Source organism: Strix uralensis, chromosome 1 (genome assembly GCF_047716275.1).
Source record: "Strix uralensis isolate ZFMK-TIS-50842 chromosome 1, bStrUra1, whole genome shotgun sequence".
In the NCBI taxonomy this organism is placed as follows: domain Eukaryota; kingdom Metazoa; phylum Chordata; class Aves; order Strigiformes; family Strigidae; genus Strix; species Strix uralensis.
Genome location: NC_133972.1, coordinates 147,667,529 through 147,691,089, shown reverse-complemented (window position 1 = coordinate 147,691,089; position 23,561 = coordinate 147,667,529). Strand labels below are relative to the sequence as shown.

The 23,561-nt window shown below is 38.9% G+C and overlaps 1 protein-coding gene across 6 annotated transcripts in view; it reads left to right on the top strand.

The window, feature by feature from the left end:
- Positions 1-23,561, top strand: part of RUNX1T1 (RUNX1 partner transcriptional co-repressor 1) — a 116,760-nt gene that overhangs the window by 24,374 nt on the left and 68,825 nt on the right. The window contains exon 1 of one of the 6 annotated variants that reach the window (XM_074884364.1): positions 10,776-10,906. The exons of the other annotated variants lie outside the window; for them this stretch is intronic. Within the exon in view, the coding sequence (XP_074740465.1) occupies positions 10,900-10,906 (7 nt within the window). The 5' untranslated portion in view covers positions 10,776-10,899. Of the gene's footprint in view, positions 1-10,775; positions 10,907-23,561 lie in introns of those variants that run through there. 6 annotated transcript variants of the gene reach the window in all.

The window sequence follows — 23,561 nt, the reverse complement described above, 5'->3', positions numbered from 1 at the left end:
CGGAAGTTGATATGCAGAACCGCGGAGCCGCGGCGCAGGGGTCAGACTCGTACACATCAGTCCCGTTTCCTTGTTTAATTACCTGAAGAGCAAAACATCCAGGCTGGGAGTGTGTGAAAACCCAGTATCTCGAACAGCAGTTTGCTGCTCTGACATCCTGCGAGGCCAGCCCCGTCTGTCCGCAAACGTCAGGGCTGGTTCCTGACAGCGGGCTATCTCTGCCGGGCCTGGGTTCCTTCCATTCAGGAGGCATTGTGTGGAAGAGGGTTTGGTCAGGAATTTGAGGTTCCTGCCGGTTCTTCCAGCCCGGACAACCCTGTGACAGATAGGCCTGATTTTTTTTCGTTTGAAGAATAATAATAAAAAAAATTGGCTCTTTTTAGTTTTTCCCTTGTAATTCTGGCTTTGGTATAATACTGACTGAAACAAAACATGTTAACTCTTTCGCTTCTGAATTTATGACTTTTTCCTTTTACTTTATTCTTTCTCCCCTTGCTCGACCTCTTTTATTTTCAGAGGTAGAATCTTCTGAGGAGCAAATACTTTCAGGTGGCGTTTGTGCTATGCAGCAAAAAAAGTTTGAAAATGTTGTGGTTTTTTAAATTGTAGTGATCATTAACGTAATCATTATTGGAATTTTAATTTTTTTATTTTCAGGATGCTTGGCAACATTATTTTTATTCATCCCGTGGATTGTTTGCTCTGGCATGGCCTGTTAAAACAGTGGTAGCAGCAATCAATGCTTCCATTGTCATTATTGATGTGATTTTCTTAAATGCCCAGCTTGGTGTTCAATTTTAAAATGTTGGAATAGGGTCAGTTATAGTCCTTGCTCCTCCTAGCTGCTGTTTGTTGAGATCGTTCAACAAGGCTGAAGGTGTGGGTGCACAAAGCAGGGCTCTGCGCACCTGTCAGGTTTGGGCCTGTAGATGGAAAGTGTTCATCAGTCTGTAAAGCTCAAGGTTATGGCTGAAAGGTACCAAAATGTTCATTGAGGTAAAGGTCTTGAATTTTTTTTTTCGCTTGTGAAGAATTAAAGTATGACTTCTTGTTTGAATGATAAATGAAGAATTTGACTCTTATTTGGATAATTTTAATACTCTAGTTTATAGCACAGTGCTGTCTATTAATAGTTGTACTGGCAGAACTTAAGATCCAAGGTACAAGTAGTAGAGGGAGGGACCATAACTAATAGAGCTTTGCAGCAAACATGAGTGTAGCATGTGACTATTGCCTTTTATTGTTGTGGGCAGAAAAGCTGGTCTAAGGTATTTGTGGTTGTAGGAGTGGAGAAGGAGAGCTGAAAGTTAACTAAGGTTTCATTTTCTTTTATGCTGAAGGCTTTCAGTCCAGTCTGTAGAATTATGCCTGCAGTCTTGGAGGACTTTCTCACCTGCTATTGATTTTGAGTACTTTGTAGGTGAGATCAAAATAGTTTGAGCAGTAACTTGTACCTTCCCTGCTAATACTTCATTAGGATTTTATAATAAAGATTTAAGGGTATACTTTTCTTCTTGCATGCAAACATTACCAGGTAAGGGTTCTGGGGACCCTTCCTTAACAGAAGGTAGCCTTCAGTGGGCAATACGCAGCTGGGAGTCAGTGATAGTACAGTGGGACCAAAAGAGTCATTATAATCTATTGTGTCACTAATCCTCCATCTAAGAAGGATTTGCAGGGGATGGTGCAGTAAAAGAGCTGTTACAGTGTATCAGATCAATAATCGTGATCTAATAAACTCTTAAATATATACATAATCCTTTAGAATTGGGCCCCCTTCTTCATTATGAACTCCTTAGGCTACTCTGGCGTAAAGGTGTCTTTAAAGTAAAAGTTAATTACTTAGACATGTAGTTTTAAATCTCTTTATTCTGTCGTACTGTAAAGAAGCCATAGTTTAAATAAGCATTGGTGTATCTACAGGATGAAAATAAGATGGGTTATGCATTGTGTTCAGTGTCATGTTCCTATAGGGTTTTTACATATAAAGGAAATTATGTGTCTGTATGAAAACTCTATTAGTCCTTCAGAAGTCAAGTAATTCCTTCCAGTGTTTTTACATGCCTTTGTTTTTTGCAGAGTTCATAATCTAATGAACTGTCCATGACCTCTAGCCAACCATTGCCTGCCTCAACCAGCAGCATAGTAAAAGAAAGTTCTCCATGGACACGTGGTGACGACAATAACCACACTGTCCTTCCTCCCACCCATCGGGTGTCTAGCTCCTCTTTGAAAATGGCAGAAAATGATAGTCTTTAGTCTGTGGCTGCCACTTCAAAAATGCCTCAGAGATAATGGCGTTCTGTTTGAAAAAATATTTATCTTGGGCATCTCCACAAGTCTCTGCTGTGACAATCTTGCTTAAGGAAAGTTCTTGTGGATAACTGCTCCCAAGCTGGTTCAGGCTTTATTAAAAATGGCACCTTGCATTGTGCCCAAACACTTACTGCTGCTGCTCTTTGCAGATGTTCTCCTAGTATGAAGTGGTGTAATTTGCTCTTGGTATGAAATTCCACTTCATAATCACCTCTGCATTTTTCTCCTGCTTCTCTTCTGAATGGCTACAATGAAGCACCATGTGGTGTACAACACAATTAGATGAAATGAAATGATATTTAAAGGCCTGTGTTCCTCAAGGCTCCTCCCCATTCCTAAAGAAACAAAGATTTTGTATGTTAATTTTCCTTAGCTATGATGTGATTTGTCTGGGTCAGATTAAAAGCACAAAGCTTATATCAACACACTGACTTCCAGGAGGTGTGGTGTGCTCCTCTGTTTGCACATTAAGTGGATCCCATTCTGGCTCAGTTTTGTAGTGGAAACCTAACAGGCACTGTTTTTCTCTCAATGTTAGAGTGCTGGTTGCTGATCTTTCATTTATGTGTTAACTGTGGGTAATATTTTGTGATAGTACAGCTTCAAATTCTGGAACTTCTAGCTTTCAGGGCTAGCAGACATTGGAGAGGATGAATGTCCAAGGCAGCAGGAGCAGAGACAAGTCATGTAGTGGACTGAAGAAGGGATGTGTGTAGCAGGGTGAGGAGTTGGCCCCAGAATCAAGAATGTAAGAGTAGACATGATGGCAGAGAGAAGACAGAGGGCACTGAATGGAAAAGTGAGAGAAAAACATGATGGAAGGTGTAACTAAGGAAACAATGGAAAGAAAAAGATTTCTTTGACTAAAATCAGTACCTTCCCTTTGTCACTCACAAACACTAATGCTTTTCTATTATCAGGGGTTGAATGAGTCTGTGTACTGATTCTGCGGTGTTTCCAGACGCTGAACTGCATTAGAGCAGTTCACTTGGTAATACTGCTTTGCCATTTTTGCAATTACAGGGTCTGCTGTTGGGTTGCCCTATTACAACTGTGAGAAGACTCATCCATAACCACTTTTCTGTTAGGACTTAGTTCTCTTCACCTAGAAAGGTGCCCCCCTTCCTCTATGCCATTAGACCTTTTCATTCATCAGGGAAAGTTAAAATACTTGATGAGGAGGTAGCTTTCTCACCTGGCTCTGGAAAGCAAATAATGTAAATGAGGAAAGAATGCTTAGCTGTCCTAGATACGCTCAAATACTTATTTACAGTCCTCATTCACTGCACTCTTGAAATTACTCAGTAGTTGATTGATGTCATACTATAATAAAGGCATTAATAATAAACACCAACATACTGTACAATGGCACTGCTGTGATGTTACTGGCACTACTATGTGTATAAACACATAATGAGACACACAGAATGGCCAGGTTTCCAGCCCGTTATAGTGGAGGCCAGTGTAAAGGTTTTGCTGCCTGATGTCAGAATAAGCTTTATGTTCTGAATGCTTGTCAGTTTGTTTTACAAGCACGTTATCCTTACATTGTTGCATATTGATATATATATGTGTATATATTGAATATACACATATATATGTTGAATAATACTATTCTTTAATTTCCCTTATATATCTGATGACTTGTGGTTTGCAAATTCATATTGAAACTCATCACGAACAGTAGCTTTGTATGAAGGCGCCTTTGAACAAAGCTTTTGTACCATTATAAATGTAGTAAATAAGTACAAATTGATCAATATATGACAAAAGGGTGAAAAAGGGAGGTCAAGAGGTAAGAGTATTTCCATATAAAACATTTTTTCCCTGTTGCAAATGGCAGTACAAGCCAAATAAATGTTTTGTATTGCTGTGTATTTGCTCCACCTGGTGGATTTTCCTGAAAGTGTTTTTAATCCTTTTTAATAAGGGGAAGCTGTCTTTAATTAAGTATAAAACAGAGTATCAAAAGTGAAGGCAACTTTTTTTTTTTTTTTTTTGAGTAGCAATAGCGTTGCAAAAAGTAGATTTGGGGAAAGAAAACATTAAAATTTGGTATTTTTCTTGGCCGCACTTGGTCAGTACAGTAGTCTCTGTGAAAGCATGGCATTCCAAATCAATTGATGATAACAGTTTACACTTGGACTCATCTAGAGATTCACTATTAAAAAGTCCAAATCTATAGCTTGTGGGGTTATACGTGACCAGTGAAAGCGAGGATTTGCTATGGCTTCCCCCCTGCAATTTGTGAGCCCCCCTGATGAGAAGTAGCAGTGCTACTGAAAAGGAGAGTTCCTGCACTGAAGTGTTACCACTATACATCGGCATAAAATCTGTCTGTCATTAAGCTAGCTTTGCAAACATTGTTTTCTTTGGAATTCGTAAGGACTCGGTTATGCTTTGATCATCTCATTGTTCTCCTTAGGTTATTTTTTTCCTTTAGAGTGTAATGGCTCCCTAACAGAAGGTGAAGTTTAGAAAATAGTGTCTCCATATGCAAGGGATTTGGAGACCTTTTTATTGTCTTTAAAAATGTCATTCATAGTCCTCATTAGCATTTATTGTTGCAAGCGTACAAGCAGAAAATGTGAAATTGGTATGTCATGAATAGCTCCACAGAGCTCTAGAGCCCTGAAATTTTGCCTGCAGTGTGGTGTGGGGCAGGCATTGAGAGAAAGCTGGCCAGATGGCTGCCAGCACAGAGCAGAGCTGTAGGTTTTTGTCTCTGGTGCTGAGAGGAGGGAAAGTTCACTGGAGCATACGCTATCACCCCTTGCGTTTTAACAAAACTAACTCGCCATCAGTCAAAACGGGGAGGTGGTGACATTGAAACAAAAGTTTTCAATATAATGTAACAGTCCCTGTCAAATGAATAAAATATGTTTAGTTAGTGTCACAAATATTGACATGTTACAAAGAAAAATGCAAGGCTTGAATTTATGGCTAGTGATAGATACACTTTCACACAAATATGCTCTCACATTATCTTTATTATGAAAATCCTATGCATTGAAAAGACATCGATTAGAGGTCAAAACTGAGGTTAATATACTACAGCAGGAGGAGTTTCCCTACCCGTGTTAAACGAGGACTCTGAGCTTCAAGTCAAAAAGCAACTGATAGCTTGAAACCTTCTTTTTTCCCCTCTTTTCCTTCTTTTTTTTTCCCCTCTTCCTTTTAGATCTTAAAATATGACCCTAGTTCAGCAGGACCAGATAGTCTTATCCAGGTTTCTCCAGGTCACATGGAATGTGTTCTATCTCCTATCAGTGAAATGGCATCTTTGGTATTTTCTTGCATCCTTTCAGAAATATTATCAAATCAATATCAGATTTTCTAAAGTGCATCAGTGATGTCTGTGCTCAGATGGTGTTTCAGATTCCTTTGAATTCAAATGATGATAGAAATAAAGAGTCAATTCTGATTTACTTTACCCACATTATAGAAAATACTGTATTTAATAAAAAATGCAAGGCAAAACTTGGTTTAGCCCAGATCAAGTGAAAGAAATAGGCACCAAAACAGGTACATATAGGTGAGTTTGTCCACATGAGTGCTGTTACTAAAATATATATAGAGAGCGAAAGAGCATGCATTCTTTAAGACCTGAAGCCTATGTTGGCCCTCTCACTCTGAGTCAATTTTTGATGGCACTATTCTTCTCCTATGATAGGTCTTTATGTATATTTTCACTGTTTTAAAACCCGAAGTACAGCTGAAATGCCACTGTGATTCCTGGCAATGTTCAACAAGAATGAATTATTTTGGTTCTTTTTTGATCAAAAAGCAGTATGCAATCTAGGTTGCCAAATCTGACCCACTGCCAAGGCTGAAATCCTCTTTAGAGCCTAATTTCTGATTAGCCCATTGAAATAGTGGGACTTTTCACTTTTCTTAACGGAAAAAAAGAGATGAATTCTTTCTCACCTCCAGTGATTCTAATCCAGTACTAAAGGTAACATGACGAACAGTTTCTCTTAGACAACCAAGCAGATTTTCTTTCCAGCTTGGTGACTCTAGCTTTCAACTACTGAGTATTTCTGTAGGTAATCTCAATTAGTCTGCGTTTCACAGAGCTATGTATGTTTTAAGCGTCCCATTTGTCTTTTTTCAGAAGTCCAGAAAGTCTTGCCAATAAGGAAATGCTTAGGGAAATGTTTAGTGTTATCTGGCAAATGTTTTGTGTTGCATGCATTAAGAGCTACTGCTAACAGATAAGCACATATTGAATATTTTCATTCTGTTTCTAAGCAAAGAATTAGAAGTTTATAAAGAAGTACCTTTCTTGAGTAGCTTGAGCTCTTTTGTGGTAGTGCCATAAAAACAAGGGAGGCGCCTAGGTACAATGTAATGGAAAAAGTCACACTGAGGGTATCCATTACAGTCCTAGGTAGACTACTGTTGCACCAGGCGGTAGGAGATACTGGGCAGCAAGAAATTAGTGAGCTTCTCCTGAAGGTGTTGCCTTTACTGTACTCGTTGGACAATCAACTGAATAAAGTTCAGAAAGCATCCAGAAGTAGTTGTCCCCCGTCCCCCCACATCAGCTCTACAGCTCACACATTAGGTGGGTTTGCCCTGTCAGTGGGATGCCTTAAGAAAACACTAATAGCTTCCAGCTGGGTGGAAAATCAAAACGTTTGGGGGCTGACAAAACTAGCAGATTTGAATTTGAAAGCCCAGCTAATGCCTCCATTTTTATTTACCACTCGTCCATAAAAGATTATTTTCCAATATGTCAGCCTCATTTGGTGGCCAGTGGTCTGAAAGTGAAAGTGGAACAAGCAAGCAGGGAAATCTGGACATTAGTGAGTCCGCCCTTTCAAGCTGGTGTGCCACTTTGTGGAATGGCCTTCCCTGAGATTGGGGGGGGTCCTAATGACCATTCATCAATGCTCGTTGACTGATCATTGAGTGCCTTCTCATTCAGTTTATCAAGTCTTGCACATAAAAAGTCAGAATAAGCATTATTCAGCTTTGTTAAAGCCAACTAGGAGTAAAATGCTCCATTTGAACCCATTTTGCCCTTGGTTTTTCACTTTGTTAATGCAGTCCTGCTTAAATGAGTGCTTTTATTGGGTCTGTTAGAATATCTGAAACTATTAATTCTCTTGTATTGAATAGCTGGTGGCAGGCCAGAGCAGATGGGGTAGAAAACTATTTGGTTGGGTGTATTGCTTTCAATTAGGATCAATGAGGTTTCAGCTCCTTTGAATTAACTCACTTAATACCCACTGTGTGAAGTCACAATGTATCACAACAGTCTGCTATAAGTAGAGCGGGAAGTTGAGAAGTCCTACAGAAAAGCTTTGAGTTAAATTCTTCCTTCACTGTTAATAGAGAGCTTTCATTAACTACAGATGCGTTTCAGTGGACTTCCAGTCCCTGTTATTAGGCTAGGTTTGCACAAAAGGCAATCTCTGTACTTTTTAAATGGTGATCGTTTGGAATTTCTTTTTTCCATCGGATCCATGTCTTCGATACCTTATATCTATCATCCACTGCATAAAAATATTTTTTCCCCCTTTTCACATATATGAATATGGAGATGTGTTTTGCCTTCTTTACCCATTTTCAAAATTAAGAGCTGTAGAAGATTATTTGAAATTATTTTGTGTTTTGAGTGATTGTCAAAGAAGGAGCTGATTCCCAGCCAGCAAGGTGTAGCATAATGTGCACCATAAAGAAACTGGCTGAAGATTATCTTCTGGATTTTTCACTCTCTTTGTATCCCTTTCATTTTGGTATTACACATAATACTGACTCTTGTGATACAGCAGAATTGTTCCTATGTTAAAACCACTTTCCTTTCTTAGCGGAGAATAAAACCATTTTACAGAATGGGCTCTCCACCTTTGCTTGGCCTGCTAAAATTTCACACCTGGTGCAAAAACTGTTAGGGCAAGCTTTAAGTGACTGCATTAAAAATGGGGTGGGGGGTGGGGGGTGTGTGTGGGGAAAGCGAATAAATATCCACAGATATTTATTCAGGGAGGACTGCCAAATGGGTTGCAGCCTGCCTCAGTGTATTAAATAATGAGAGGGAAAAACTATTCATGCAGCTGGCTGCTTGAGAAAATGCTGAAGTAGTCTCAGATGCACAGGCATTCTGTTAGCCCCTTCCACAAGCAGACTTCTAGGTGAGAATCTCCAGGGATCCAGGTTTTGTTGACGTGGATCAATTTAAGTGGCAATTACTGTAGTCAGATAACAGCTTAAAAAGGCTTTTTACACACAGAAAAAAGATGCATAATCACACAGCATATGGAAGTTCAATTTTGTGAGCTGCGGTCTGTGGATTTACAATGTACTGATATTAAGACCTTCTCTTAAGAGTGAATATTGTTCAGTTTTATTAAAATGCGTCATACCTTTCTACTCTGAAGCTGATTCAGGCTGCATCTATGTTGATGAAAGGTTGCATTTCCAACTGTGAAAATGTTTTTCCTTTCATGTAGAGTACAGCATTGAAAAGAAAAACAACACAGCAAATACAGTACTAACTGACTGGTTTTAAATAGTGCATCAAATAATAAAACAAAAAGAATGGTAAATTCTTTAAAGGCCTTGGTGGCACAGACTTTGCTTGTCTCCCTTTCCCTTGCTTCTCTCCCTTTCCTCCCTCCACTTTTTCCCCCTTCATGAAAGTGGTCTGTCATGAAAACATTTTCATGTTTCGGTGTTTCTCTTGGGTGCTCTGACACTCAAAAATCCATTATAGAGAACTTCGTTACAGTAGATATCTGATGAAGATGAAGAAAAGGCCAGCCTCCAGTAGCAGACATGTTAGATTGCTAGTGCCGGAGTGTTACTGGGGCCAGGGGAGCTGCTGATTTGCTTCTTTGATCGTCTTGAATTTGCCAGTCCAGTGTTTGGAGTCTCTCTTCTATTTAAGTGAAGCTTAAGGGTGGCACTTAGCATTAAAAAGTTATTGTGGAAATATCAGTAAATTAAGTGACTCATTTGCTTTAAGTGAGAAATATTCATGAGTTCAGTCTGGATATTGGGAGGGTTGTTATTTTTTGCTTAATTTTGCATGTGTGTCCTTTTCCTAAATAGATCTTTATCAGGCTCTGTGGCAGCTAGAGGAAGGAAGAGGAAGGCCTGAAAGCAGAGTTGTTTCTGCGTAGTAGAGGCAGAAGATGGCATAATGCAAAATCAGAGGGATGCATAAATAAATACAAAAGGATGAGTCTTAAACTGACAAGAATATGCAGCTCCTGAAGATCTGACTGAGAATCGCTGCCTTGGTTTAAGTGTATACTGCAAAGGCGAAGTCTGAACCAGGACCTATGTGCTAATTGCTGGAGTAATACTTGTTACTAAAGGGAGAAGCTTTTGCAAGCTCTAAATGGAAAGAGAGTTTAAAAAAAGAAGATATTTTTCCTTGCGCCTGGAATTTTGTGCAAGGCTATACGTGCTACAGAGAAGGCATGCGAGTCAGGCGTATGTTTCTCCTAAGAGGCAAAGATGTTTTACAAAGGACTAAAGAGGGACTGCTGAGAAGAAAATAGCCAGCTTTAGATAAAGCACTATAACAAAGACTTGTAGTTTTATGTATCATGGTGTCCATTAAAGCTTAATAGGGAAGAGTGCATTGAACCTAGCCAGGCATACGTTATTCATGTGAAGGATAAACATTTAAGGGGTGTGCAAAATCAGAAATTGGGAGGACATGATTGTTTAGCTTTTGAAAAAGCTTTACAGGGAAGATTTTGTTTTCATCCCCCATGAATCACCATGCAAGGTAAAGGAGAGTAAGCTGCAAATGTTTGGAACATATCAATGCAGGAATCCCAGGGGGTTAAAAGCACTATAGTAAAATAGAAGTGGTCTGCTTTCTAAGTGTGTTCTATTTTACACATACTACTGAGAATCTGAGAAAGGGAGTGATTTTGATACTCCATTCACTAGAGTAAAACAGCATAATAATGACAAAAGTGTGGGGAGGGGAGGAAGAGGAGGGGGCGACTCTCTTGTATATCCTTGTGCACATTTTGAATTTCCAGCTAAATAAACAAACGTAGTCCTATGGAGTGCAAAATTATGGCTGTTAAAATAAAGAATGAATTTGTTTCCACTTTTGGAGGAGAGCTGATTCGAAATGATGCTTTTTTCTTTAATTGTTGTCAGCAGAAGAAAGGGTTAACTTTTAAAGAAAAAATGAATAATTCAGTGTTTGGCTTATCACTCTGCATTTTACTTTCTATTCTTTGGTCATCTGGAACTTGGTGTGAAAGGTAGAGTAAAAGGAGTCAGCTGAGGGGAGCCGGGGTTGTGATAATTTGCACACACATCCCTGTCATTGTTCTGCCTGAAGAGACAGGGCTGGGTTCAAGGCCACATGTGCTCCTGTCATCATTCACATTTCTGCTCCAAGTGCAATACAGAGTGTCAGCTCTCCATCTGTCTTTGCCTGGCAAACGCACGCGCCCAGCATCCTGCCTCCAGCTACGCTGCCACAGCCAGTTCTGATGGCCCTCCTCGCTTCTCTCTGTTCATTCCAGAACAGGAGGCACTGAGCCCTAAATAAGCTTGCTTTTAGGAGAGAGCCATTTACAGTGTGGTATATTTTATCCAAGGATGCCTGGTGAGTTGAAATTATTGCAGCTCTTTCGGTTTTAAATGAGGAAACGCTAATTGTTTTTTTGATAGTATTTTTTTCTTTACCTTTTTTTTTAATTATTTTTTTATAATATAGAGGGTGATTTGCAAGCTGATACTGGTACGGAGCGATCGTAGATGCTAATTCTGTTGTGTATATGTTTGGGGGAGGGGAATTTGTGCGAGGGAACTGCCAGAGATGATACTTACAGCAGGACTGGATGTTTCAATGAAAAGGGATAGAAATAGCAGAAAGTCACTGGCTTTGTGGGTGCGGGTCTCTGCACAGGGGATCAATTTTAGCAGAGAAATACAGCTTTGCGCTGGCTTTCATGACTGTCAGCTGTACCTTGAATCTGCAAACATTTGATCAGTAGAGATCATTCACAGCGTTCACCCATCAGCTGAAATTATCTCTCTAAAAAGCTGTTTATGTTAGAGGAGTGAAGGAGATTTATAAAACAAATTATTCCGGCGTTGTCCTAAATCGTAGTCCTTAACTGTCACCAGGCAGATCACTAAAATATGTTGATTCAAAATAAAACAATAAAAAAATCTGCTGAATTAGAGGAATTGCTGTGGAGCTGGAAATTTTAATAGGTCGGTTTCCTCAGGAAAATATTATCCTTGGATCTTGCAATTGCTTGTCTAATTGATAAGTGTTATTGCCAGTGAAAACGGTGCTTCTATGCAGGGTGATTTGTCTGAGGGGTTTTGTGAGATGCTTGACCACAACCGAGTGGATTGAATTTGGATTGTTTTGTTTGTTTTTTCCCCCTTTGGTGAGGTCTGAAGAAAGCCATGTGCCTGATTATAGCAGCCTGTGTCTCTGGATAAAAAAAGACAGGGCTAGAGATCCTACAGCTGGCTGGTTCTTGTGGATTATTTGGTTAGGACAGGCAGAAGAGGCTACGCTTGATCACAGAGAGTCTGTACACCTCACAGATGGTGTTTTGAAACAGTATCTGCCAGTTTGCTGCAACCACAGTTGCATGGAGGTATTGCCAGTTGTTGGAAGAATGTTTTCCTTTTAGGATTTTTATACGCGGTCATACCCTACTGCTGGTATGTTTGCTGATCCCCTGGTTGTAACAAGAAAGTGGGCTCTGTTTGCTCAAGGCACAAGGCTAAGAGGATTTATATGGTTGAAATATGGGCAAATTAATTTGCATAGATAACAACTGAGGACTATGAAAGGTCAATTTAACCCTTTAAACGTCAAATTTGATTTGCATGCATTACATTCCTGGGAGTGTGGTCTTCATTAGAAATATCATGGTAATTCATTAATTTGGAAGACTGTGCATTCTGCATAATTTGAATCCACTGACATTTCCCTTGTATTTGTATGAAACTCATCTTCTTGTGCAGTTTACTATTTCTGTGTTTTATTAAGATATTTAAATGTACTAAAATGATACAATCTTAGCAGTTTTGATCCTTGTGTGCATTATTTGGGGCTATTGGCAAACAGTGTGGGAATGCCTAGAGTGGAGGCTTTTGAAAACCTATTAAGCCTTTGGCATTTAAATTACTTAATCTACCTGCTGGTTAAAATTTCATGCATCTTTAATCAAAATGGCATGTGCTACACTCCAGTATGTATACCCTTATCAATACTCGTTAAGCTTTACCATTAAATAAATCTTTAATTTTCAGCATTCTCTTAAAGCAGTAGCAAGCAAGTAGTGTGTTTTAATGTCAGCTCGGAGTGTTAGAAAACCTTGCACTTGGATACAGAGAATACACTAACAGCTGTGACTGGGAGCATGTGCCAGAATGGAGATACTTGAACAGATCTGACACTTGGCTATTTTTGACACCCATCTGCACTTTTTTACTCTCCTCTAGGATGAACTGCCTCTCAATCTGTTCACAGCATATTTTAGCCCTTTAATATTGTGGTGTTGGGTTTTTTCAAATGGGCATTATTAGCCATCTGGGGCAGATTTTGTATTTTAAAAGTAAGCACATTATGTACAGGAGATTAAAAGGATGTGTATTTTTATGTAATCTGATATTATGTCAGTGCCTTTTGTGGATGTGTGAAGTCTTGATTTCAGAAGCATCCCTTCAGTGATTCTGACATCTGAAGTCCTTCTTCTTTTGGGGAAAGAACAGGAAGTAATAAAGACGGGTTCTGGTTTATGTGTAGTGATAACACTTTTACACGAACTAAGTTTGCCCTTCAAAGGCGAACTGCTCGTACTGTTATAATTGCGACTGGCCACTCACCTCCTCGCTTCCCTGTCAGGGCAAAGTGACAGCAGCGAGTCTTGCTAATGAAACACTGTAAAAGCGATTCAGATCTCTGTTAAGGCACTACTGCAACTCTGAGAAAAGTCTCTAGAAAGATAATCTCGTTAACACACAGTTTGCAGTAACCAAGTTAACCATTCTGGCATTCTATGTAGTGAACTCTAGGAAGTGCTTATCTCTAAATAATTGATGCTGGAGGAACAGTGTTCAAATCTAATACCATGCACCGGTTTGTATGATTACTGCGAATGTGGGTTTTTTTTAAAGAACTGTTTATTCCAGACTTTATTTATGAAACATTACAAATCTATCAGTCATTTTATAGTACTTTCAAAGAGCAGATGTTGGCCTACAAAATGCTTTATTATTGCCCATGGCAGTATTCAGCATGGTTTCCTTAAAAGGACAATCAGTGATCACAGTCATTGTAGCCCAGAAATAATGCTGCTCTTTCAGAAGATGGCCTGGTATTAGGTCAGACCACCCTTTCTTTACTTCTGCTCTCCAGATGTGGCTGCAACTTTTTTTTTTTTAAGTTCATGTTTCAAAAAAAATGGGTTTGTTTTCAAAATCTGGTTTTACTTAAGATATCTCCATCCTGGAGTGCATTTCATAAATTGCCCACATATTTTTCTTAGCAGAGAACTTAACTGGCTGTAATTTTTAACACATGGCCACATCATGTGATATTTTCAAAACATTTGCACATAGCTTTAAGAAGGTCCCAGCAGAAATGATCCATCATCTCACAGCCAGCCCGTTTCTTAACAGCATATCTGCATTTTCCATTTAGCAGAGCTATATATTATTAGCTTACATTTTGGGTAGTAAAACAGTGCATTGCTGATTGTAAAACATGGACTTTATTATCTGCTGAAAATTGATTTGGCATTTATAGCCACTGTGTACTAGACTGGCTTTCTGGTTTTAACATTAGTGCTTGCAAGTGATGATTTGTTTAAAGAACAGAAACAAAATTGCCATGGACATAACTGTTAGTGTCCTAGTAACTGAACATTTGGATTATCCACCTGTTTTTTAAATACATGCGTCTAAATGCTGTTATACAGCAAAAGTCTCCTAATAGTCCATTAACCAAGTTGTTCTGTCTTAAATTGCAGTTGCTATGCTGTTATATTAGGACAATTCTGTGTCTTACAAAACAAGTTTCCTGCCAAACAGGGAAAATGTGTCTGGAAGTACTTAAGTCCGAGTGTTAACCTTGCATCATTATCTCAATCATCCTACATAATGACTTTATCTTCTTCAGGATTCAGATAGGAGTGAAAAGCTCTTTCCCTAAGAGTCACTAGGTTCTTCAGATATGTATCGTAGGGTTTGGGAGACGATGTGTAATGACTTGCTTTTCAAAATATTAAAAGTTTATTCTTCTTTTATGGTAGTAATAAATTTTAAAGTCTGCATGATATTATTGCGCTTATTTTCAACCCATGGCGCTGTGAACTGCATCTTGCTATGTATACATGGAAAGTATGTAAAACACATCATGGGATGCAGATCATGCTGCAGAATAGCTGTTAATATATATTTTTTTAATAGATATATATTTTAAGGAGTGTCCCAAACGCACTTTCCCCGTGAAGATTCAGTGCTTTTCAACTCAGACCATTAGCTGAAGATGAACGAACAAGTCAGTTTCACAGGACTGGTAGTTCCTTGCCTTGGTGTGTGTAGGGTGTTTAGCACTGATCACATCTTAATTTGAAGATTTTGGACTTCATACTCATATATTTAAGGCATAGTCATCATAGCTTGCAAATCAATGTGATCTGTGTAGATGTATTGTGTTTGTTTTTTTTTTTTAAAAAAAAAGACCTGAATACCAATTTTGGGTAAAATAATTTCTAAAAGTATGTGATATGCCAATTTGAAAAATCTGAATAGAGAAGTTGATACATCTAAGAGTAGAAGAAGACATGATATCTGGTCCTTTTCAGGACCTGTACGTATACCTGCACCAATTTTCTGGTTTGTTTGCTGCATCCTTTTTTCTTCCAAGTGCGTACATCAAGGATAACTTTAAAAAAAATCAGCTGAAGCCTGATCTCTTGTTACCAGATCACAGACTAAAGCTAAGTGCACAAAATGACCTGTACACTTGAAGCAGTAGCTGGCTTCTAAATTGCATGCCTCAAATCTGTCCTCATTCCAAATGCATCACTGTTCAGTTTTAAAGTTTCCCAAGCATGTCAAGCTGTGTCTGTGCATGCTAAGATCCCTCTCAGTATCGATAGGGTTAAGCAGGCCAGTGCTGAGTTCACACCTATGTCTTTTTGGAATGGAAGCATTTTTGTGTCTGAGTCGTTTGCACAGTTGGATCTGGTAGGTAATCTCAGAGGAAGCCCAATGTGTATTCAGAAATGTTGGTCTCTTGCAAGCTCAGGCTTACTTTTTGTTCCCAGAAATGTGTGTGGTGTAAAACAGAGCATGGAGCTAGCGATGCTGAGGCAAATAGAAATTAAATCATGAAATCCATAGGGCACAGCAGCGCTTGGATTTTTACTTATATGCAGACACAGTCTAGCCATATTGGCCCGCTTGGCAAGGCTGATTTCATTCAGTATCCCACTATGCTAACTCCACATTCACGCAGTTCCTCTGCAAAGCTGGTGAAGCCCTTGCCGTGCTGTACCATGCTATCTATATTTATATTCACTGGCTCAACTCTCCAGGAGCTCAGCCGTCTCTGTGCCACGTTGCATTTTGCGATGTACATTTGTTTCTGCCTCCTGTACGTGAGATTCACCAGATGAAGAGCAGGACCAGTGCAGGAGCCACTTCCTCCTTGTTGTGGTTGATCTCAGGCCTTGGTCCCTCCTGAAATGCTTCCTGCTTGGTTCTTGGGCAGGACAAGAGTGATGGAGATTACTCCCATCTGGAATAAGCCACTGCTGGGCAGTAGCTTTCCCTACTGCCAAGGGAATACATTACAGACCTGAGCTTGAGCAAGCAGAAGGAGGATTTGAATTCATGTCTTTCACTTCCAGAGTGAGGCTTCCACTAAAAAGACTTGAATAAAATCAAAGCTCACCTCTTCCGTCTCGCCTAGCTGTGTCTTACACAAACCAGTTCTACTTGCCAATCTTCTGAAGGTGAGGATATGGACATCTTTTCTGGAGGAGGGAGTAGTGCTGTGGATGCCATGTATCCAAGTTACTGAGGCTCTTGAAATGCAGGAGTAAAGCATCCTGTCTTCAGTATTTCCCTGTTGGTGAGCTGTAGGCAGTTGCTAGTTAAATATAACTAACTTTATATCATCTTTTCTGTTGTAAGCTGTCTACAGCTATTTAATGGGAGGGTGTAGAGAAGATGGATGGAGCCAAACTCTTCTCGGAGGAGCATAGTGATAGGATGAGAGGCAACAGGCGCAAGTAATGGACCATGATAAATCCCAAGTAGATGCCAGGAAGAAAATCCTTCACCATAAGGATGGCCAGACACTAAAACAGGTTGTCCAGAGAGGCAGTGATATTTCCATTATTAAAGACACCGTATTGGACAAACCTGTGGCAACTTGATCTAACTGCACATGCTCTGAGGCAGAAGGACATGGACTATCTGATCTTCTGAGGTCACTTCAGTCTGCATGATGGTTCTTTGTTTTACTGGATCCGTTAGCTGTTTTGGATATCCAGTCTGACATGCTTCAGCCCTGTGTACTGGGGAGACCACAGCAGTCCATGACACTTGCTTTTGTATTGTGTTTCAGGGGAAAATTTAATCAGCGTTGAGCTTCTGGGCATCTAAAGTTACTTACTCATTGAATCTGATCTGAAACCATTACTTGATCTGTAACTTGTAGAATGAACTTTGCCTTTGCATGGTGGTAGAAGAGCAGGAATTGTCAGGCTCAGTGCTGGCTGAAAGCGCTGCATCTCTTTCCCATGCTATCTCATGGAGCTGTGCTTCCACATACCAGAGCTGAATTTCTCTATGCTGTTGGGGTTTTTTATTTTTATTTTTTCCCTACTAGTAATTTCTTCTTTACTACCAGTTATAGGCAGAGTGTGGAGAAATAGCCTCATTGTGAGCATTTATTGCAGAACTTGAGACACTGGAGACCTTGGGATTTGAGAGGAGCTGCTTCAACTGGAGGTTCACAAACCTCTTGCGAAGGCTGCAGCACAGCACCTGGTAGTAATGTTCTTGCAGCTGGTTTAAGGCTGTAGTGTCAAAAGAGACACTGAACTGATCCAGCTTCTAAAAATCTCCTGCCCAAATTCCTGTGGTGTGAAGCTACAGCCTTACTTGATCTTTTCCATGATATTGCATAATGAGTTGTGCATTTACTTCTTCTTTCTCTTGGGATCTAGCAATCTTGTGAAATTTTCATGAGGAATAACTAACTGGTAGGACCTACACATCTGAATTAATTTAAATTATCCAGCTGACTCTTTCAGTATTAATGTGGATATATGTTCTGGAACAGTGCCTGCAACTTAACCATACTTCTAAACAGGCACAAAGTGTAAGTCAAAGGTTGCAGGAAATCTTTCTGAAGTTTGAAAGGAAATACCGTCATCAGTGGACACAATTATTAAGAGTACTGCTTGTATTCTCATTCATTATGGACATCCCTTTGGAAGCAGACTGTAACAAGCTCTGCTGCATTTTTGCATGTTGACAACACTGAGCTGACAAAGACCAAAAGAAGTGTGGAAATAGAAGAGCGAAAGGAATTGGTATTGATCACCTCTTGGAAGAGAGGCTGAGGAATAAGGAAGAAGAATGTATTTTGGTAACCCTTCAAGCATACTGCAAGTTTGTGTAGATATGGTGTAGGGTCAGGCCTGTATCATAATTGGTTAAAAAAAGGGTTTGCTGTAATGAGTTGAGATTTGAGGAAGTTGGATTTGCATATGCATAACTGCAGTGAAGTTTGAAATGATGATTCAAGAAGCAGGAATATGTTTACCTTTCATAGTCCATTGCCTTTTTCGGCTTATTGATAACATCTTTCTTCTTCTGGAGGTTAATGTACTATCCTGTCTTCTATAAGTCATTTAGAAAGCAGCTCTAAAATTTAACTTGGCACCCTTTCAGTTCTAATGCTTTATTGGAATTTTCGTTATGTGCTTATAAACCACTTTTCCAAGCCTTGGGAACCCTCCTGTGCATCTCTGGTGCAGATTCCTGTAGTCCCCCCTTTCTCTCCAATTCTTCCAGCAATGCTGTGTTCACTGTCTTATTGTGCTCCTGTTTTGAAACCACATCCTGCTAAAGGAGTAATCTCCTGGTTTAGTGATACACGGCCTTTCCCCTTCCTTCTTTCAGATCTCTCTTTAATATGTGTTTTGTGAGTCATGCAAACACACATGACTCAAACAGTCTTCCTGCCACAAGATTACAGTTTGGAAAATGTGTGCATTCGTATCATAAGAAAATACAGCCATAATTTGATTCTTGCTTCTAAACTGTGTATTCCAAATATATTCTGGTGGCCCTTTTAAGACAGGGCAACAAGCACATGTACAGAACCTTGAATTTTCATTGTAATTATTTTATAATCCAGATGAATGACATCTTCATAGACTTTCCTATATGTGACTTCCCCATATCATTCCTTGAATTTTTATGAGAGTCTTTTTTTAAAGGATTTTGTGCCTTGCAGAGCATCAGCCACAACATTTGTGGTTAGCAAATACAAATTAACATTTATTGTTTTAATTTTATTTTTCCAGTCCATTTCACCACATAATTGTTGATTGTGTAATTATATCTGCTAGCTTTGCACACATTTATTTGTATTCTAGTTAGGAGAAAGTTTGCTAATCAAAGTTTAGAAGAGGTCATTTTCTGTGGACAGTGTTAGTTTCTTTTAGCTACTTTTCTTTGCCTGGAACTGTATAAGGGACCCTATTTTTGACTTTTTAAAACTATAAATACTACAATGTACAAAAATGATCTTTAAAAACCAGGGATGTGACAACTTGTTCTTTTTGAGAAGGAATAGGGGTTTGTTATCAGTTTTGAAAGTACACACTGAGAAACGCTGAGAGAACCATAGGGACTCTGAGAGTAACTAACAGATTAAAGAAAGCTGAAAGGTGCTCATTAAAGCAACTTTGGTTATGTCTGTAAAAGAAAGGGTATAATTAGATATCCAGCAAGGTCAGATGGCACTGTCATTGAGTAGCTCTGAAAGTCATTGGTTTTCTTCCTGGAAACTGGTTTGCGACAGAGTTTACCATGTCTTTGGTCTTGGTGTTTTTAGTTTTCATTTCTCTGCTGAGAGAGGGATGACGGTGGTAAAACTGTTTCTAGAATTCAAGTGGTCCACATTGGTTGAGTTCATCCTTCCATGGTGCTGTAGGATCTCCTTGCTCTAGGGTCCTGAGAGAGCTTCTGTCAATCTCATTCATATTAGATCTTGGAAGTAATTTAAATTACCTCATTAAGGTCAATATTTGATTATTTTACACTGAGATCACCATTAGATTGCATTGCATCTTCAGAAACAAAAGTGAAATCCTTTGCAATTTTTAGAGGGGATCTGTGCAGTGTATATTTTAATTGCAGAGTCCTAAGTGAGCACTTTATTGTGCCCTTGCAAATGGAAGAGAAGTGAGACAGGGGCCTCTCTGGGGATACTATTTGTGTCTCTCATGTTAAATTTTTAAAGTAACTTGAAGAATGCTCATCTTGTTTTGTTAATTTACTTACATCTCTCTTTACATTATTCTCTGGTTGTAAAAGCAAATCTGTATTTGGGTTTTCTATATTTAATAAGCAAGGCTGCTGCACAGGAGATGAATCTGTGCATGAAACTTTCATTGAGAGCTTGGTATGAAAGCAGAGTCTTCAGAGCATCTGTAGCAAGTTCTCTGCCATCTGAGGGAGAGACAGTGTTATAGTCTTTCTTTGCCCTCTTCAGACTCCTCTGCATAGACAGAACCACGTCTTGGTGGAATAAAGGTTGGATTTGCATGGTTGCTTCTCAACTGACCAGCTAGGCTTCTTCCTCTGACATGTAAATTGGTAGAGTAGTAAGAGCAGTAATTTCCAATTCCTTTCATTTTGAGGAAGGAAAGTAATGGTATTTGATCTTTAGAGACTGGCAGAAATAGAATTCTTTAGTTTATGCCACCTTACAGCTTTTGCTTCTGTTTGCTTCTGCTTGGGAGTCTGTAAAAGCTCCAAAGATAAAAATACTACCTACGTTTCAGGTATCGACCTGCATCCCTCCGTAGAGCCACAAGAGAAATGTTATACTCTCTCCTTAGTTAACTTGTATATTCTTTCAAGAAGAGCTTTATGGATGCTGCTGAATGACTTGCTTTTTCTTGAAGGAATACAGAAAATCATGATGACTTGATTTCATCCTGACACCAAGCAAATACGATTGCATGGTTTTGTCTGGGGTATTGGTTCAAGACAGTCTTGAAAGAATGAGTGTCTATTACTTAATCACCAGGAATGCTTAATAGTTTTGTCACAAGTGTTTTTCTTTTTGGAGGCTGTAAGTGTTTTTGCTGTCTTGCCACACTAGATAATAGAATGAAAATAGATGCCTTGATGAATTACCTAATGGGGATACTGCTGCAGAAATTGATGCTTGCTGAATCAAAATCTAAGCCTTTTTTTTTGTCTCCTTTGGTCATTACAGTAAAGCTGCTGGTTTTTAAATATGTCTGCTTACAAGCCTGGGATATGCGCACATTGTTGCATGCAACTACTGGGGTTTTGAGGGCTCTTTGCCACAAAATAGCCACAAAATAATATGACAATGCAGATGTTACAATACTGTTCTTTAAAACAGTTGATTGTGGATCTGATGGTGAAAGATGATCAACAGCTAGCATATATCATCATATTCTGATCCAAACAGGTTCCTTTGGGAGTTAGCTGTACTGTTTCAGTGTGTTGTAATTAAATTGAGTGCTGTTAAGGTGTCAGAAATTACTTTATAATTCAGGATAATGGACTTAAATAGACTTATTTGCACAATGCAAATCATAATCTAGCAAATTACCCTTAAAGCTATATATAAAGTAACAAAATGAGCCCCCCAATATTCCATAGGAAAAGGAAAAAAATTGGTCTGATTTCTGACTCAGTCCCTAAGACATCCTTGCATTAAAGTCTATCTGGACTTAATAGATGCTAGAATAATGCCTGTTATTTGGGAATAACAGTTGTAAAGTGCTTTATTTGAAAGAAAATTCTTTTTTATTTTAGTTAGGATTGGATGAGTGGGGGGAAATCCCTGTCAACCAGACCTTTAATACTGGGAAAAAATCCTTCCTATACATGCAACAGATAACTCATGTAAGTAGCTCTTGTCAGGTTTTGAGCAATTTTAATTCCCAGAGAAGTTCGTGTGAGTTGTGAATACTCAGCATCTTGTAGAATTAGACTGTATTATGAGAAGGCTAATGTTGCTAGGAAAATAATAGATTTACATGCATAGTGAGAGCTGTTTGTAAATCAGCAGGTGGTTTCTAAAATACCAGAAATTAGCAAAATGTTTACTGATGTGATTTCTTTCTGAAAAACAAACTTGTTTAAAAATACTTGAACATTAAAAGTTCAAATGAGAAAAGCTGATTTGCTTTTCTTTAGCCTTCTTAGGTCTTTCCTGTGGTTTGAATGTACAGACACTTCATTTTCAGTTTTGAGGACAGTATTTTATCATTTGAAGGGCCCAGTAGATGGAAAAAAAAGAAAATAATTTTCTTGCAAGCTATATATTTCAAAGGAGGCATATTTCTATGAACAGGTAGGACAAATTCAGGTGATACCAGAAAATCTGTTTTACTTTTGTATGCATATACTTTCATACAGAATACTAGATTACATTTCTCTTTAGTCATATAAACCTTCCTGTGACTGAATTCATCAACGATGCAGAGCAGTATTAAAATGCTACACTTCCTTAGAATCATACATACAGGTCCAAGCAATCCTTTAGTCATAAAAATCAAAGAATGTAATTCTCTAATTAAAAAAAAAGTAAACTCATTTGCCTGTGTGCCATTTTCATACTCCAGTTTAAAATTAAACCCTGCCCCCTACCCTATAAATGGCTGTTGAATTGTGTATGTCTTCTCTGGAAAGGTTTCCAGTGTGGTGAAAAAAGGAGTTTAGTTCACAGATCTTTAAATCAGTTTCCTCTGTTTTATTTGGTTACACGGAAAATCTTACCCTTTGTTGCAGCCCCCCAATTCTTCATTTGCCAACAGTACTGAGGGAGAAATTTGTGTTGCGCTACTTATACATAATTTAAAACAATTGTGCTAGCTTTAAACCCAAAGTCTTTCTTCATCTATCGTTTATCTCATGATGTTATCTTTTGTACTCGGTACCCTTCAGTAAGCACAGCCTGACACGTCTTGTGGCCTTTACCTTCTACGATAAAAAAGATTGAAAAGATGCTTGGCACCACCTGGTGAAGATGAGGCAACCCTGGAGAACTGTGCTTCAGGAGCAGGTGACTGATGCTAAGAAATGTGCCAGTCTAGGGACACAGCTGAAGGGTTGTAGTAGGGAAGGGGGAGGGGAAGGGAAGAAAAAAAAGAGCAGGAACATTAATACATCTTCCTGAGGTTTGATGGGACATATACTGCCTACTGTTCCATCTGGTGCTTATGATAGCATGGCATATTAGCATGCTGCAAGTTCATAATGTATTCAGGGCGAGAAAACACCACTTGCATACCAATTGAGGCGTCCTCTTTCTCAGAGCTGCCTTTGAATTTCAATGATGTTTATGCCTCCTAAGCCATGACTGAACTGAACATTTCCGCTCGTGGAGGAATAACAGCAGTGAGGGACTCTGGCTCATGTGGGTTTTCTTTCTCTTCTCTTTTTATTTTTCTCCTTTTTTTGAAGTTCTTTTTTTCCTGCTCTCTCCTTTCAATTTATTTTGTTTGGGGAAGCTTAAAGACAGGTTGAGGTTTTGGACTAGATAATTACATAGCTTCTGTTAATATTACATTAACTTCTTTTTAAGGTTGTAGTCTATTGTCTTTTTCCTTATCTCAAAATGCTTAAAGGTACTTTTTATGACATTTTGATGAAATTACTCTTAAAAGCAGTGTCATAAAGCATTTAAAAAATAGCACATTGCAATTCTGCTTTATATTCAGATTTCCTGTATTGCTAAATGAAAGAACAAACAATAGCCTGAATTCCACATTAAATGGTAAATTATTTGGGCCCTGCATCTTCAAAGATTTGATTTTAACTTCAAGCGTTCTACCATAATAGGATAAGTATCTGAAGTTGAGCAGGTATGTGAGTCTTTGTAGGAGTGAGGTCTTTTTATCGATCTCTTGCAGGAAATGTACAGATATGTTCGTTTTATTTCTCCCTACCCTGTCCTCTTTGAAACTGCTGAGATTGACACTTGACTGGAGACA